The sequence below is a fragment of the Meles meles genome, chromosome 3 (genome assembly GCF_922984935.1).
Source record: "Meles meles chromosome 3, mMelMel3.1 paternal haplotype, whole genome shotgun sequence".
NCBI classification, from domain to species: domain Eukaryota; kingdom Metazoa; phylum Chordata; class Mammalia; order Carnivora; family Mustelidae; genus Meles; species Meles meles.
The window spans coordinates 133,141,244-133,155,135 of NC_060068.1; the positions used below are offsets into that span (position 1 = coordinate 133,141,244).

A 13,892-nucleotide genomic window follows, 5' to 3' on the forward strand; every position below is an offset into this window, starting at 1 on the left:
TTCGTGGAAAAAAGAAACAGGACACATGTAATTTAAAAAAAAAAAATGGAAAGGTGGTAGTACCACTTATTAAATAGTTGGGTCTGACTTCTAGTGCCAGGCTCTTCAGTTGATACTGTGACTTTGGGCAAATCTCCATGCCACTTTGGGCTCCAGTCTCTCTAGTTCTTATGAGATGAATTCATTTGACTTTAGGCGGTTCACAAACCCAAGCAAACAAACTTCATTCCTCAGTTTATGTTTATAGAAAGTGAATAGGGTGACCAGGTGGTCTGGTTTTCCTGTACCATCCCAGTTTGATTGTTACTCCTTATGTCTTCAAAGCAGCTTGCTTTGGCTACTGTACAAATGACATACGTGGTCACCATAAAAATGAAGATACTTGAGTATCTGATTAAAAACTGATTTTATAGGATTTATTTGAAAATGAAAACCCTTTGAGGCATTCTTTATTTAAAAAAATTTTTTTGGAAGATTTTATTTACTTGAGAGAGAGCACAGAGGAAGAGGAAGAAGCAGACTCCTTGCTAAGTGGGGAGCCTGATGTGGGGCTGGATCCCAGGACCCTGAGATCATGACCAGAACCAAAGGCAGATGCTTAACTGACTGAGCCACTTCATTTTTTTAGTTGATTCTGGGCTCCTCCACTGATGTTTTATACCCAGCTCTCTTAAGGTAGTTTGAATTACCTGCCTGCTCCTGAATTCATTAGCAACACATAATGACAATAATCTAATACGAGCAGATAAAAATAATCAACTAACCCACAAATTCAATTTGGTTTTCTCCCCCCCACCTTATTTTATTTTTTTTTTAAGATTTTGTTTATTTATTTGACCGACAGAGATCACAAGTAGGCAGAGAGGCAGGCAGAGACAGAGAGAGGGGGAAGCAGGCTCCCTGCTGAGCAGAAAGCCCGATGTGGGGCTTGATCCCAGAACCCTGGGATCACGACCCGAGCGGAAGGCAGAGGCTTCAACCCACTGAGCCACCCAGGAGCCCCTCAGTTTGGTTTTCTTACTCCCTTTTCTTCCTTAACCTTAGGCTTTTGAAATTTTGACATAAGCACATTTGTTTCTTTTAGCATTCTATAATAAGCATTCCTTCAGGTTGTTGTAAACCAGTGGTTGTACTATGATTTTTTTTTTTTTTTTATTATGGGAAATGAACCTCCATGTATGTATGATCCTTGCTTTGACATTTATCAACTATTAGTCATTCTTATTTTATCATATGCCTGCCTCCACTGGATAATTTTGAAGCAAATCCTAAACACATTCTTTACCATAAGAATTGTGTTATAGAGCTCTGAAAAAATAAGGATTTTAAAGCCATAATGTACTTCTTTTATTGCAACTAAAATAACAGCAGCAGTTCTTTTTTGTCATCCTGTGGCCTGCCAGTCAGTGTTAAAATTTCACAGTATCTCAGAATTAACATTTCAATCAACATCTAAGTTTTGTTTAAATTAGGATCCAAGTAAAGTGTATACATTGCAGTTGGTTGATGAGTTTCATAAATTTTTCACTTGTAGTTCTCTTGCCATTTTATTTATTTCCTTGAAGTTTGTTAAGCCATAGACTTTGGCAGAATTTCCCACATTTTAGATTTTTTTCCAATTGTATCCCATTGGTTGAATTTCCATAAGTTTAAAAAATAATTCTTTTCCTTCAGGAGCAAACTGTAGGGCAACAACCACAGGCCTCTGAGGGCCTCTTTTTTGAAAGCCTCTCATCTCTTATTTTGGGTTAGTAGAAATAATAGAACATCTCTTGCCTGCTTGCATACTTTAGACCTATTCCTTAAACACACATCCAACTTTAATAATTCCAAATATAGAAAAATTTAACCAGTCAAGATTATCTGCGAAGGGTAAAAGTCTTCAGCCCTAGTTTCTGAAAAATGAGCCCTAGTTACTGTTTAGGAACAGTATTTACTGTGACCTATGATTTCTAACTACACAGAGCGATCATTTCAACTGTTTAGTCCTGCTCTCCAATATCTTGAAAAGTAGTTCTAAAGCCACTTAGAAATCCTGAAAAATTTCTCTTGAATTCCATTTTTTTTTGGATCTGATATGAAGTGAGGAGTCATGAAGTAAATGTTTATGCATTAAAAACTTGCGCATTTTAATTTTGTGGTACTTGCTTATTAAAGGTTGTAGCTAGTTCTATTTCAGAATTGACCTTTTACAAATACTGACTTTTTGTGTGTGTCTATGGGGTACGGTTGGCTTAAAAAGAATTGAGGTGATTTCTTTAAAAAACTTTAGGTTTCACTAAGTTCATAAAACAATTTGTAGAAAAGTTACTTGTTTTTTTAAGGAAATATAAACCAAGACAATGATTTTTTTTCTTTACAGAGACCATGAAACGTATGGTGCAATAGCTCTACTTTTGGTGGGAAAAATATACAGCCATTCTGGTGAAGCAGTGAGTAGTGGTATTAGTAGCTTATACTAAGCATCCAGGTCAAGAATTTAGGTCATCAAGTAGTATGCTTGAATGCTTGTATTGAGTTGTACATTTTTAACACACAATTTTTTTGGTGATTATTCTGCTTATATCCCAACGTGTCGATAAAGGGTTCCCACAGTAAGATAACACAGAGGCAAGTGTCAGTCACTTTCTGACCCAGACAGTTTGAGGACACCCACTACTAAAGCAGTGTGTATGCTATATTGAAAGTGTGCTCTTCCATAGCATGTTGGACTGTGATGATTTTTTTTTTTTTTTTTTTGAGGTGAGGAATTGTTGGACATTAAAAACCTAGTTTGAGTGTAAAGAATCCCGTAACAAACATCGTGGTATTAAAAACATTTTAAAACTCAATTTATAAACTAGATAACCAAATGTTACAAACAAACTATGCCAGGCATGTTTTAATGGACTTGGGGCTTCTAATGGGGTCAATTTTCAGCCTTTTATGTGTAAGACAGACCATACTTCACTGTGCACTCTTATAAAGCAAAGTTCTTGATGGAATTAGATTTAAGCTTCATAAGATTCTGTGGGGGGCTATTAAAAGGTTTATGTAGTTTGTGCTCATCTTCTCTAAAAATTGAAAGATGGTCTAAGTACTTACTTGTGCCTATGAAGTGCATCCTTATTTCTTGATATTTATTGGCCCTGTTCTCCCCAAATTCCCAGATTAATTCAGGCACACATACCAGCAGAACAGAGCTTGCTCTGGTGGCAGATCTTGCAAGAGAGTAAGTGGAGGTTAAGTTACACTTTGGGTGGTTTTAATATAGAATGATTTTGCTAAACACTTTGGGTGGTGTTCCTCTAAACAGATGTGCTTAAGATTTCTGAGTTCCACTACAGTTTGCAGTTTTAACCAAGATGATTCTGATGCAGGTGATCCTTGTGCCATATTTGGAGATAAGTAATTTTTAGGGAGTAGTTTTGCCAAAATAGTAGGACCATAAATTTATTAAACCTGTTTTAAAAGTTATTGGTTAATTTTGATTGGGATATAATTAGAAAGTAAGCAATACGTGGGGGGATGGGCCACTTGGGTGGCAGATCCAGATCCTTATTATAGAAGTGGTAATTAGACTTGCAAATAGGTTTCTTAAATCTGGTTGCCTGCTAGGAGTTTGGTAGTTCATAACTTTCATCTTTTTCCCTTGGGCCAATTTTAAACAGTTACCTTAGTTTTTACAATAGAATAGCGGTGTTTAGCCATTTAAAACTCATTCCTCCAGTAATACTTGATTTTCACTTTCTGCATCTTCCCATCATCTAGGAAGGTTGCCAGTCTTTAATGTAATTAACAATAGCTACTATATAGTTCCTACTCTTATACTTGGCACTGGGCACTTTTTATACACTGTTTTCAGTTTACTTTCTGGGAACTCCAATAAAGTAAATTCCACTAACCCCATTGCACAGATAAAGACACTGAGGCTCAGAGAGATTAGTAAATTGCCTAAAATTACATATTTTATGTTTATATTAAAATGCATGTTTTATGTTTACATTATGTTATATTAAAATACAAGATATTAGTAGATAAAGATGCCCTTTTTGAACAATATGCAGTTGTCTTATGATTTGAAAACAGTCCTGTTCTAATATACTTCTGTATTTTTACCATTACCATTTAGCTTATGATTTTGATGGAGCATTACCTTGGTAGGTAGAAATGATAGAACTCTTTGTTCCTCTCTCAACCAGGCAATAGCTGCTTGCTTTTAAAATATGATTGCCCTTCAGTTTAATTTAGTGAACACCTTGGGCATTTTTGGAAATGGGGTTTCTAATTCATACATGGTTTTGGGATGTTTTGCCTTGGTTGGCCTGGCTCTGGCAACAGTGGAGTCCGCTGGTTGAGAAAAGAATCACAAAATGTTAGATCTGAAGCTCGCTGAGCTCAAGATCAGCATTTGGTAAGTGCTGGATGGCTGAGTTGGAAAATAATTTTAAAGATTAAAACTATAAGTTGTTGAACAGACTGTTTTTGATAAAATAGGAATAGAGAAATTGAATAAATTTTTTTTAAAAAGTTAGTCTGTTGAGAAATCAATTTAGGCCCCTGTGTGGTGGGCCCCATTAAACATAAAAGAAATATTAAAAGTACTTAGAATTCATAGTGGAAACACAGAAAATGTGAAACTGCTTTTTGGTATCTTGGAGCCAGGACCAAGGGAATTCTGTTGAAGAATTTGCAAATTGATGAGTTGTTTACATTAATAATTAGAAAGATCCTTTTATATCAGTGTTCATTTTCTTAGGAAAATGTCAAGTATATTTCTCTAAGTGATACACAAAAGTGAGGTCAAGATTTGTCTGCTCTTAAAAATATTTTGCCATGTTGTGGCAATTACAATTTTTTGGATGGTCATTTTTTTTTTTTAATATTTTTTATTTATTTGACAGAGAGAAATCACAAGCAGGCAGAGAGGCAGGCAGAGAGAGAGGAGGAAGCAGGCTCCCCGCGGAGCAGAGAGCCTGACGCGGGGCTCCATCCCAGGACCCTGAGATCATGACCCGAGCCGAAGGCAGAGGCTTTAACCCACTGAGCCACTCAGGTGCCCCTGGATGGTTATTTTTTAAAAAGAATTTACTAGTAAGGAGTAATAATTTGAATACCATACAGATGTTATTACTATTTGTACTTTACAAAAGACTGAAGTATAAATGTTTTCTCTATCTATAGTTGTCTCCACGTTTTAATTTCTAAACCTAGTTATCCAGGTAAGTTTTTAGAGTACTGTTTGAACGTACATGATTGGGAGCTTAAACTCTAAATTATTAGTGTTTAACCCCTTGCCCTCCCCAAAAGCTATCCATGATGTTATAAAAGAGGATTGGATAGACTTAAAAGATGGAGTAAATTTTTATGGTTAAAAAGATGTTATTTTAAAACTTGTAGGCAGCCTCCCTCCCCCATCAGTTCCTTTTTTTTTTTTTTTTTTTAATAGATTTTATTTATTCGTTTGTCAGAGAGAGACAGAGACAGAGCCTGCAGAAGCTGTGGGAGGGACAGGGAGAGGGAGAAGCAGGCTCTCTGCTGAGCAAGGAGCCCAATGTGGGACTTGATCCAGGACTGTGGGATCATGACCTGAGCCATAGGCAGCTGCTTAACCCACTGAGCCACCCAGGCATCCCCCCGTCAGTACTTTTAAAAGATATTTCCTGCTGGGGCGCCTGGGTGGCTCAGTGGGTTAAGCCGCTGCCTTCGGCTCAGGTCATGATCTCAGGGTCCTGGGATCGAGTTCCGCATTGGGCTCTCTGCTCAGCGGGGAGCCTGCTTCCCTCTCTCTCTCTGCCTGACTCTCTGTCTACTTGTGATCTCTCTCTGTCAAATAAATAAATAAAATCTTTAAAAAAAAAAAAAGTCTTTGATCTCAATATCAGAAAAAAAAAAGATATTTCCTGGTATTTTAGGTCATAGTTGGTGCTTTTTTTTTTTAAAGATTTTTTATTTATTTGACAGAGAGATCACAAGCAGGCAGACAGGTAAGCAGAGAGAGGGAAGCAGGCGCCCCACTGAGCGGAGAGCCCGATGCGGGGCTTGATCCCAGGACCCTGAGATCATGACCTGTGCCGAAGGCAGAGGCTTAACCCATTGAGCCACCCTGGTGCCCCGCATATTTTGTTTTTATCTTGATGAAGTTATCCTCCCTACCTTCTTGCACATTTGGGTACCCATAGTCCCTGCAAATTGCTCTTATAGTCCTTGGGAGTTTTTAATTAAAAACATCATCCATAGTCACAGTTAATAAAATTGAACACACTTTAACTTTGATAATTACCATATATTGTGCCTACTTACTGTGTACTAGGCCCTAAGATGAGCAATTACGCATTTTTTTTCTTTAAAGATTTTTAAAATTTAGAGTTCACAAGTGCCTGTGAGTGGGGAAGGAGCAAAGGTGAGAGAGGCAGAGTTTCTCAAGCAGACTTTGCCCTGGGGCACAGCTTGCTCTTCGGACCCTGAGAGCAAGACCTAACCTGAAACCAAGACTTGGTGCTTAATAGACTGAGTTATCCAGGTGCCCCTGTTGATACATATTCTTAATTAATGTAGATGACAATTCTTTGAAGTTACTTAACTTGAATTCCAATGTACAAAAAGCTCTGAAAACTGAACTTTTTATAACTTTTTTGGTGGAAAACCTAACCTGACTGAATTTCTGTGAGACTATTATATCTGTATATCCCATTTAGTATGAATGCTTTTCATTTCATTGTTGAAGCATTAATCTGCTTGATGATAGGCTGCTTATTATCTCAAAAACCAGAAAAACTCTAAGTTCTGAAGCCTGTCTGTCTCCATGGGAGAAAGAGCGTGTGGACCTGTCAGCTCTTGTACCCCCTTAGTGGGGAAGTGGAGGTGGAGGAGAGGGGTTGAGTCACTTGATGAAATGAAGGGAGGCAGTAGTAGCAGCAGGAGCAGCAGCAACAGCAAAGAACCTGGCGTCTGTGTTAACTGCTTGGATTCATACCCTGGCCCTACTGCTTACTAGCTGTGTGGTGTTGGGAAGGTCACTTACCTCTCTATAAAATGGGGATAGCACAAATACTTGACTAAAAGTGTTGTGGTCATTAAATGATTGAATGTGAATGAGTATGTACTAAAATAGTTCCTGGCACACAGTAAGTGCTGTATGTATTAACCCTTAAGACTTTGAAGAAGTAGCTGCTAAGTGGCAGAATTAATTAATGTCATTTGTTTGACCACTCAACCTAAGTCCTGTTGCATTGCAGTATAATCTATCTTTAAAATACCTTGAAATGATTTGTAGAAGCTTCAGGTAATATCTGTGAGGTATAACTTTACCCTTTTAATAAAGAAGGATAACGTTTATATTTTACTCGGGAATGAGATAACTAGGAGGTGCTTGTATAATGTATGGTACAGAATGCTTCTTAATCTTTCTACCCACTAACCCCTTGGGGCAGATGGCTTGTGAGGAAGTTACGGGCTTTGTCCTAAAAAAAAAAATTAGTCTCAGAGAAATTTAGTTGTTAGAGTGTCTCTGCTTCCCATATGCTTTTAAAACATTGACAAGGGCTCACCTTTGAGAATGACACTTTTCAAAGTTTGCAAAAGGAAGATAATTTTGTACTTTCCTTTGCACTTATTAAATGATAGGAGCAGGCTAGCATAGCTGAGCTTGTTTTTAACAAAGTGATTGAGACACATTTAATTCCATCATTGTATAAGCAGAAGCCTTCATTGGTCTCTTTTTAAGAAAGTAGTGTTTTCCATTCACCACACTTTTCATAAAGCCTCATTAGCAGTGCTCTCTCTTGTAACAAACACCCTCTCCAACATGCCTTCTCTTTCTGCCATGGATGATCTTTATTTTATTGCTTGTTTAAGCCTCTGAATTCTTACCTGTCTCCTGGAAAGGGGAATCAGGTTACTGACTGGTGATTCCTAATGCATCTGGTCATCAGCTGGTTTTTACCACACCTACTCAGTGTTTCACTTTATTAAACTACTTTTTTGAACCACAGAGTTGGTTATTAGCATTCAGAAATGTGGAACCACCCTTTACCACTCCCTGTTCTGCTTTTTCAGTAAATCTACCTGTGCCCTTCTAGGTGTGGTCCTTTCTTGGGAAGCTCTTTGCCTGATCACTGATCCACAGTGATTCCTTTCCCTTTAAAGTCTGTAGTCTCTTTTGGCAATGAGTGTTACATTTTGGTCTTGCCTATTAAGTTGGCTTTTAGGGCTGGGACTTAGTTTTATACCCTCTGAATAATTAACATAGTTGTGTCTGAATATAGATTTTGTGCCTAGTGGTACTTGAGGTGTGTTTGCTGGCATTTCTGCTTAAGTAGAACAATTTTTTTTTCAATTTCTTATTTTAAGTAGGCTCACACCCAGTGTGGGGCTTGAACTCATGACCCTGAGATCGAGGCCCGTGCTCTACTCACTGAGTCAGCCAGGTGCCCCCAAATTTTCTTTTTTATAAACATTCTTTCTTTAAAATGTTTTGGTGGAGCTGAGGTGAACTAAATTTAAGATTATATTTTTTATTTTTTATTTTATTTATTTATTTTTTTTAAATTAATTTATTTGACAGACAGAGATCACAAGTAGGCAGAGAGGCAGGCAGAGAGAGAGGAGGAAGCAGGCTCCCCGCGGAGTAGAGAGCCCGATGCGGGGCTCGATCCCAGGACCCTGGGATCATGACCTAAGCCGAAGGCAGCGGCTTAACCCACTGAGCCACCCAGGCGCCCCAAGATTATATTTTTTAAAACTAAGGGGCGCCTGGGTGGCTCAGTGGGTTAAAACCTCTGCCTTCAGCTTGGGTCATGATCCCAGGGTCCTGGGATCGAGCCCCGCATCGGGCTCTCTGCTCCGCAGAGAGCCTGCTTCCTCCTCTCTCTCTGCCTGCCTCTGCCTAGTTGTGATTTCTCTCTGTCAAATAAATAAAATATTAATTAAAAAAAAAAAAACTAATTGAAACCCCCCCCAAAAACCCCACAAAACTAATACTGAAAACCTCTTTATTTTGAAATTTCACATAGCAGAGAACTCTTAATAAGCTTTATTATTATTTTTAAAGATTTTATTTATTTATTTGATAGAGAAAGCACAAGTAGGCAGAGTGGCAGGGAGAGGGAGAAGCAGACTCCCAGCTGAGCAGGGAGCTGGATGTGAGGCTTGATCCCAGGACCCTGGAATCCTGACCTGAGCCAAGGCAGATGCTTAACTAACTGAGCCACCCAGGCGTCCTGTAATAAAATAAGCTTTATCTAGATTCCCCATTTTTAGCATTTTGTCATGTTTGCTTTATTGTTCTTTCAATGTATTTTTTTTTCTTGAACTATTTTGAAAGTGGGTTGCAATCAGCATTCTCTTTTACCCCTTAATACTTATGCATTTATTTCTTAAGATCAGTATAGTTTTTAAATGGAAGAAACAGAGTACTTTTACCTAATTTGCAGCCCATCTTTCATTATTTTGTTAGTTTTTCCAATAATGTCCTTTAAAGTTTTTTTCTTCAGTAAATGATCATATACTGCATTCGGTTGCCATAGAATATATGGAATAGGGATTGTAACTCAGTTTAGGTCTCCGATAATTGCTCATCAGAGGATCAGGTTATACAGGTGATGTATTCTCGGGGTTCCACATCTACCCTCATTGCTGATGTTCACTTAAGTTCTCCCTCAGGTCACGCTGTTGTCCTGTTTCTCCTCAGTGTAGTTACTGTTATATCCCTTGTACTAATCATTCCTTTACTATGATGAAAATAAACTACTTCTCATCAGACTTTCCCCTCTATGTTAAGTAGATACACAATTGAAATTAAAAAAAAAAATGTAAAAAACACCTACTATGTGTCATCTTAACCATTTTTAAAAAAAGACTCATTTTAGAGAGAGACCAGAGGGAGAGGTTGGGGGTGGGGTGGGGACAGAGAATCTCTAGCCCACACTCTGCTGAGCACAGATCAATAGCTGGATGCTTAACTGACTGAGCCATCCAGGAAGCACCCCTCGCATCTTAACCATTTTTTAAAGGATTTATTTATTTTAAAGAGTGAGGGCGTGCAGGGGAAGGGGCAGTGGGAGAGAAACCTAAGCAGACTCTGCTGAGCTTGGAGCCTGATGTAGGACTCCATCATGGGACCCAGAGATCGTGAGCTGAGCTGACATCAAGAGTAGGCTGCTTAGGGGCGCCTGGGTGGCTAAGTGGGTTAAGGCCTCTGCCTTCAGCTCAGGTCATGATCTCAGGGTCCTGGGATCGAGCCCTGCATCGGTCTCTCTGCTCTGTGGGGAGCCTGCTTCCCCCCCCCCTCTCTGCCTGCCTCTCTGCCTGCTTGTGATCTCTCTCTCTGTCAAATAAATAAATAAAATCTTAAAAAAAAAAAAAAAAAAAGAGTGGGCTGCTTAACCAACTGCACCACCCAGGCACCCCCCCCCATTTTTTTTTTTTTTTTTAAAGATTTTATTTGTTTGAGAGAAAGAGCATGAGTGGGGAGGTGCAGAGGGAGAAGCAGGCTCCCCACAGAGTACAGAGCCCTGCAAGGGGCTCAGCTCTGGGACTCCAGGATCCTGACCCTAGCCGAAGAAAGACCGCTTAACCAGCTGAGTCACCCAGGTGCCCCAGGGCATCCCCCATCTTAAGCATTTTTAAGTGTATAGTTCAGTAACTAGTGTTAAGTACATTCACATTGTGAAAAAGATCTCCACTGAGCCACCCAGGCGCCCAGTGGAGATCTTTTTCACAATGTGAATGTACTTAACACTAGTTACTGAACTATACACTCGGCTCGGGTCGTGATCTCGGGGTCCTGGGATCGAGCCCCGCATCGGGCTCTCTGCTCGGTGGGGAGCCTGTTTCTCCCTCTCTCTCTCTGCCTGCTTGTGACCTCTCTCTCTGTCAAATAAATAAATAAAATATTTAAAAAAAAAAAAAAAAAAAAAAAAAAAAAAAAAAAAAAAAAAAAAGAAAAAGATCTCCAGAACTTCTTAATCTTGTAAAACTAAAACTCTAGACCCATTAAAGAACTCTCCATTTCCCCTTTCTCCTAGTCCCTGACAACCAGCAAATTCTCTGTTTGTCTGATTTTGACTACTTCAGTTATGTTATATAAGTGGAGTCATACAGTCTCTTTTTGTTTCTGGCTTACTGCACTTAGCATAATGTTCTCAAGGTTCATCTGTGTGTAACATGTGACAGGATTTCCATTTTAAGGCAGTAATATTTCATAAATGTATATAACCACATTTTATTTATCCATTTATCTGTTGATGGGTGCTTGGTTTCCACTTTTTAGGTATTGTGAAAAATGCTGCTGTGAACATGAGTGTGCAGATATCTCTTGGAGAATGTGTTTTTGATTATAAATGCCCAGAAGTGTGTATACTGGCTTGAATTTTTAATTTTGGGGGGCTTAGATATACACTTTTATTTATGTGAAATTTTCTGTTTGCAGCTTATTAAATTAACTTCACTTGTCCTGAGATTAAGTTTTGACATAATGACCAATCTTCAGAGATGGCATGTGAACCAAAATAAGTTTGCTTTATAGTTTTCCAAAACTCCCTTATGATTTAACCTGTTGTTAATTTAAGGCAGAAGTTATTTCTGAAACAACTGCTTGAATTGAAATGAATCTGGATTATTATTTTTCATGTGGTTAATTGCATATAAATTTTGCTTACTGTAGATTCTTTTAGAGAACATAATTTTGGGAAGGAAAGCTTTCTTTTTGTTTTCTGTTTATTGGAGGGAAGTCTCGTCAATGGGGCTGTCGCAACTAACCCTCCAGAATTTTTTGGATGTCAAATTCTTCAGGACTTGTTTGCTTGCCTAAAATACAATACCTTAGTTTTTTGTTTCTTTATTTTTTACTGTAAAATAGTTTTACAAGAATTTTCTCTTAAAATTGGAGCTTGGCAACCAGAATTTGAAAGAAGAAAATGAGAATCAGTTGTGCACTATTAAACTATTGTAAACAGGAAGGAAAAGATTGTAATCCTAGGTCAGAAATAAGGTGATTGAGGTTGCTGTGAAGTGAATGCTGATAAACAATACATCACCAGTTTTTTCTTTTTTCTTTTTTTAATATATCAGCATTTAAAAAAAAAAAACTTCCAGCATAAGAGGTAAGAGTTGTTGGTAAACATTTTTTGTTTTGTTTGAAGTATTCCTGTGGAAAGGGAATTTTGATAATCGTTTTCACTCCAAGAAGTGTTACCTATTTAGGTATAGGATAATTGATAATGCTAGAATTTTAAGCAAATACCATAATTTTATCAGTGGGTGAATAAAAGCTTAGTCATATCTAGAATCATCAATAAAATTCAGACCTAAAGTGGAACCTAAATACTAGAAAATATTTTTATCCTTACTATAATTATGTCACTTATTGAATTCTAGCTTATTAAATACTCTATATTACATTTGTTTCACCTTTACATTAGGTGAGGATCCTTTCTCTCTTTCTCTTGCCTTGCACAAAATGGCTGTTAAGCTCCAGTATTCTTCCTCCTCAAAATTTTGGCTATCATCAGTCCTCAGTTAAGAAGGTAGCTAGTTTTAAAACTTTATTTTATTTATTTATTTTTTAAAAGATTTTATTTGACAGAGATCACAAGTAGGCAGAGAGGCAGGCAGAGGGAGAGAGGAGGAAGCAGGCTCCCCGCTGAGCAGAGAGCCCAACACAGGGCTCGATCCCAGAACCCTGGGATCATGACCTGAGCTGAGGGCAGAGGCTTTAACCCGCTGAGCCACCCAGGCGCCCCTAAAACTTTATTTTATAGATTCACAGGACTTTGTACCAGAGGTCTGATATACGTCACCTGGGTTTCCTCAGAAGGTATTTTTACCTACTTTTTTTTAAAGATTTTAAAAATTTATTTATTTGACAGAGAGATCACAAGTAGGGAGAGAGCAGGCAGAGAGAGAGGGGAGGAAGCAGGTTCCCCATTGAGCAGGGAGCCTGATGTGGGGTTTGATCCCAGGACCCTGAGATCATGACCTGAGCCAAAGGAAGAGGCTCAACCCACTGCCCCCCAGGCGCCCATATTTATTTTTATTTTTTAAGGTTTTTTTTTTTTAATCAATTCATTGTTTTGTTTTTTAAATTTTGAGAGAGAGCTCACGGCTCACGAGCAAGCCGAGTTGGGGGCGGGGAGGAGCAGAGGCAGAGGGAGAGAGAATCTCAAGCAAACTCCTGTTGAGTGGGGTGGCCCAGCACAGGCTCAGTCCCACAACCATGAGATAACGACCTGAGCTGAAACCCCAGTCTGATGCTTAACGGACAGCTACCCAGGCTCCCCAGAAGATTTTATTTTTACGAAAACTTTTTACCCATTATGGGGCTCAAACTCACAATGCGGAGATCGAGTCACATCCTCCACTGCCTGAGCCAGCCAGGTTCCCCAGAAATTATTTTTAATTAAGTCATAATACCTGAATATTTTTCCTGTAGAATTTTTGGATGGTAGTTAAAGAATACTGAAAATAGGTAAGGGTTAGGATGAGTCACTGATAATAAATACCTTCGTGTTGCATGTAGAAGGGGTGGAGCAGAGAGAGGTGCTGTTGCATCTTACTGCTCAAGTCTTAAAGAATTATGAAAAGTTCTTGTAAAGCTCAAGCAAGGGGGGACTAGTCAGCCTTTCACCTCTGGAATGATTGAAATCCTCATCTGCTGAAGTCACCCTTAGGTGAGCATTCACGTGAGACATAAATACCTTCACCTTAGGAAAACCTAAAGCAAAAATTCTTGCTAAAAATTTAAGTCTGCATTCCGACCAGGGGAGGGTCTTATGATTCAGTCTTGGGGCAGGCCTTAGGAATCTTCATTTTCAAACACCATAGAGTGTTGTGGATTTTTAGAGGACACACTTGAGAAATTAGATTTTGAGATTTTTTTTAAGAGAACATAGGTTTTATTTTTTATATGTAGG

At 38.6% G+C, this 13,892-nt stretch overlaps 1 protein-coding gene across 16 annotated transcripts in view; it reads left to right on the plus strand.

Moving 5' to 3' along the window:
* Nucleotides 1-13,892, plus strand: part of PWWP2A (PWWP domain containing 2A) — a 49,282-nt gene that overhangs the window by 4,310 nt on the left and 31,080 nt on the right. For 11 of the 16 annotated variants that reach the window (XR_006817658.1, XR_006817656.1, XR_006817657.1 and 8 more), the window contains exons 2-3: nt 2,363-2,432; nt 3,150-3,211. The exons of 4 other annotated variants lie outside the window; for them this stretch is intronic. Coding sequence is in view for 8 of the 12 variants with exons in the window: in XM_045998950.1 (XP_045854906.1) it covers nt 2,363-2,432; nt 3,150-3,211 (132 nt within the window). In the remaining 4 variants the exon portion in view is untranslated. The remainder of the gene's footprint in view (nt 1-2,362; nt 2,433-3,149; nt 3,212-13,892) is intronic. One more of the 16 variants, XM_045998955.1, reaches the window with a different exon arrangement.